This window comes from Saccostrea cucullata, unplaced genomic scaffold (assembly GCF_032062105.1).
Source record: "Saccostrea cucullata isolate Sc308-1 unplaced genomic scaffold, CSIRO_AGI_Scuc_v1 ctg4418, whole genome shotgun sequence".
Taxonomy (NCBI): domain Eukaryota; kingdom Metazoa; phylum Mollusca; class Bivalvia; order Ostreida; family Ostreidae; genus Saccostrea; species Saccostrea cuccullata.
Window position 1 is genome coordinate 1 of NW_026938451.1, and position 2777 is coordinate 2777.

At 34.9% G+C, this 2777-nt stretch overlaps 1 protein-coding gene across 1 annotated transcript; it reads left to right on the forward strand.

The window, feature by feature from the left end:
* The first annotated feature begins 753 nt into the window (after positions 1-753).
* LOC134250332 (uncharacterized) lies at positions 754-1988 on the forward strand. The gene has a single exon (XM_062732694.1). The coding sequence runs from the start codon at positions 794-796 to the stop codon at positions 1922-1924; it is 1131 nt and encodes a 376-aa protein (XP_062588678.1). The 5' UTR covers positions 754-793; the 3' UTR covers positions 1925-1988.
* Positions 1989-2777: the final 789 nt, after the last annotated feature.

Genomic DNA, 2777 nt, shown 5'->3' on the forward strand with positions numbered 1-2777 from the left:
AAACAAAGTTTTCCGAGTGTGGTACAAGAAGTTTGCACATTGATACAAGAAGTCTTATGATTTGTTTTATCTCCACTGATAAAGCATTACCACTGTTTCATGCTCAATTACAGGTGTTAGAGATTTTGCAGGTAAAAATATTTAATTCTCCTAACAATTTTTTTTAACATACAGTACGGTACAAGCTATATTTTTATCTTTAATTGAATTCAAATATTCATTAATTATAATAATTTTATAGCATTTAAAAGACTGATAAGATGGATCCCAGATTTTGTGCCCAGGACATTATCAGATGTAACCTCTGTGAAGACACAGTTGTACAAAATGTACTGTAACGTTTGTGCCATGAACCTGTGTAAGGGTTGTGTTGGGGAACACATCTCTGATGCCTCTAAAAATCATAGTGTGGTTCCTTTTGCTTTGGAGAAAGATCCAAACTTGTGTATCCTCAGTGTCTAATCCACTCTGAAGAGAACTGTGAAATGCACTGTGAAGATTGCAAGACTCCAGTGTGTCCAAAATGTGTTATTTCTGAAACACATACCAGACATCATTTCAGAAGTCTGAAAGATTTACTGACCTCAAAGAAAGAAATTATTGAAAACGAGAGAAAAAGATTGCAAGAAATAGTTTACTCAAAAATCGTGAAAATGTAGCTGATATACAAACCCAGCTAAATGATATAGACAGAAAATATGAGAAACTTACTTCAGAAGTCACGAAACATGGAAAAGAATGGCACAAAGAAATTGAAAAAGTTGTAGAGGGAAAAAAGAAAGAAATCAATAAGATGAGAAACCAACACATATATGCCCTAAAGAAACACCTCACAGATATTATGAAACTCGTCGCTGACGTTAAACAGTCAATATCAGAAATTGAGGAAATTCTTCAATCCAATGACGTAAGCAAACCACTTTATCATGAGATAAACTCAGAAAAATTCACCAAACCTCCATCAAAACTAAAAATCGAGTTTCCTGTGTTTACTGGCAATCATAACCTAGGGAAATGTTTACAGTTATTTGGTCATATATCACCATTATCCATTGCATCAGAAGATCTTGGTTACACAATGGTGGCATCAAAAGCTTTTTTTATACCCCGTCCTCAAGTAAAACCACTGCTTGATAAACAAGAGCTCATCACCACCATAGACACTGGGTATAAATATCTAACCAGTGTTACCTGTCTCAGTGACGAAGAATTCTGGACATGTGGAGAAGATAAGATTATGAAACTCTACAACCTCCAGGGAAAACTTATGAAGTCAATCGAAACCAAGTCTGGAAAAAGCCCAAGTGACATAGCAGTGACAAGGAGTGGAGATTTAATTTATATTGATACAAGTACTGTAAACATAGTGAAGAATAAACAGATACAGGAGATGATCAGACTTCCGGGTTGGATACCTAACAATGTCTGTAGTACCCCCTCGGGTGACCTCCTGGTTACCATGGACAGTGATGATAATGAACAAGCAAAAGTTGTACGTTACTCTGGCTCCACAGAGAAACAAACCATTCAGTTTGACAGTAAAGGCCAACCTCTGTATTCGTCCGGTGATCTTAAATTCATCAATGAAAACAAGAACCTTGATATCTGTGTGGCTGACTATGGAGCCCATGCAGTCGTGGTGGTTAATCAGGCAAAACAGCTCCGATTTAGATACACTGGCAATCCCTCTACTACCAAAGGACCATTCAATCCAGCTGGCATCACAACTGACAGCCAGAGTCAGATCCTGACAGCGGACTTTACCAGCAGCTGTGTCCATATCCTAGATCAGGACGGACGATTCCTCCGTAACATTGATAACTGTTATTTATACCGTCCATGCAATTTGTGTGTAGACACCAGAGACAACCTCTTTGTGGCTGAATGTAAGAGTGGTAAAGTGAATAAAATCAAATATTTGTAATCAATTGATGCTTGCTAAATCTTATTTCCATGCATTGCGATATTAAAGGTACGTGCTCAAAATTGACATGACTATCAATAAAGAAATAAATACATGTACTGTATTTAAAAATTGACATGACTATCAATAAAGAAATAAATACATGTACTGTATTTATCTGTTCAAGCTGGTAAAGTTAAAGAAGACAGATGATATGTATTATATCTAATCATTGCACCCTCAAATGGGCAAGTTTCAAAGTACCAAGTCTGTGTCAACATATAGAGATAACTCAATTTATATGTGGTACATGCAAGTCAAAATAAGTATATATGTTACTGATATCAATGTCACCATTTTTTGAGAAAACTTGTGTCGTAATCATTTCATCAATGTAATTTGAAAATTGAAGATATAAATTTGCAATATATTAAAGCCAATTATTTTTTACAGGATTTATGAACCTTTTGAATATTTTTTTCTTTAAATTCTCGACTGTTTACTAAATGACACATTCTTTAGACCTGGTCGTATTCTCTGTTTTCAAAGATCTATGCTGGTTCTGCTCAAACAAAGTAATTATATATCATTTAAATGGATTTGAATGAAAGCTTTTTACCATCCTCACATTTCATCCTCAATGCACTTTCCTAGAAAAAACTTCCTGGTATCAAACACTGACTAACATACATCTTGTTTATATGTCTATAAAATTTCATGAACAGCTAATTTAAAACACAATATAAAAATCACAGACAACCAATGTGATCAAGCTAAGCTGGGTAATCACAAACAATCAAGCTAAGCTTAGAAATCACAGACAATCAAGCTAAGTTTGGAGAACACAAACTATTAAGCTAAGCTTAGAAATCAC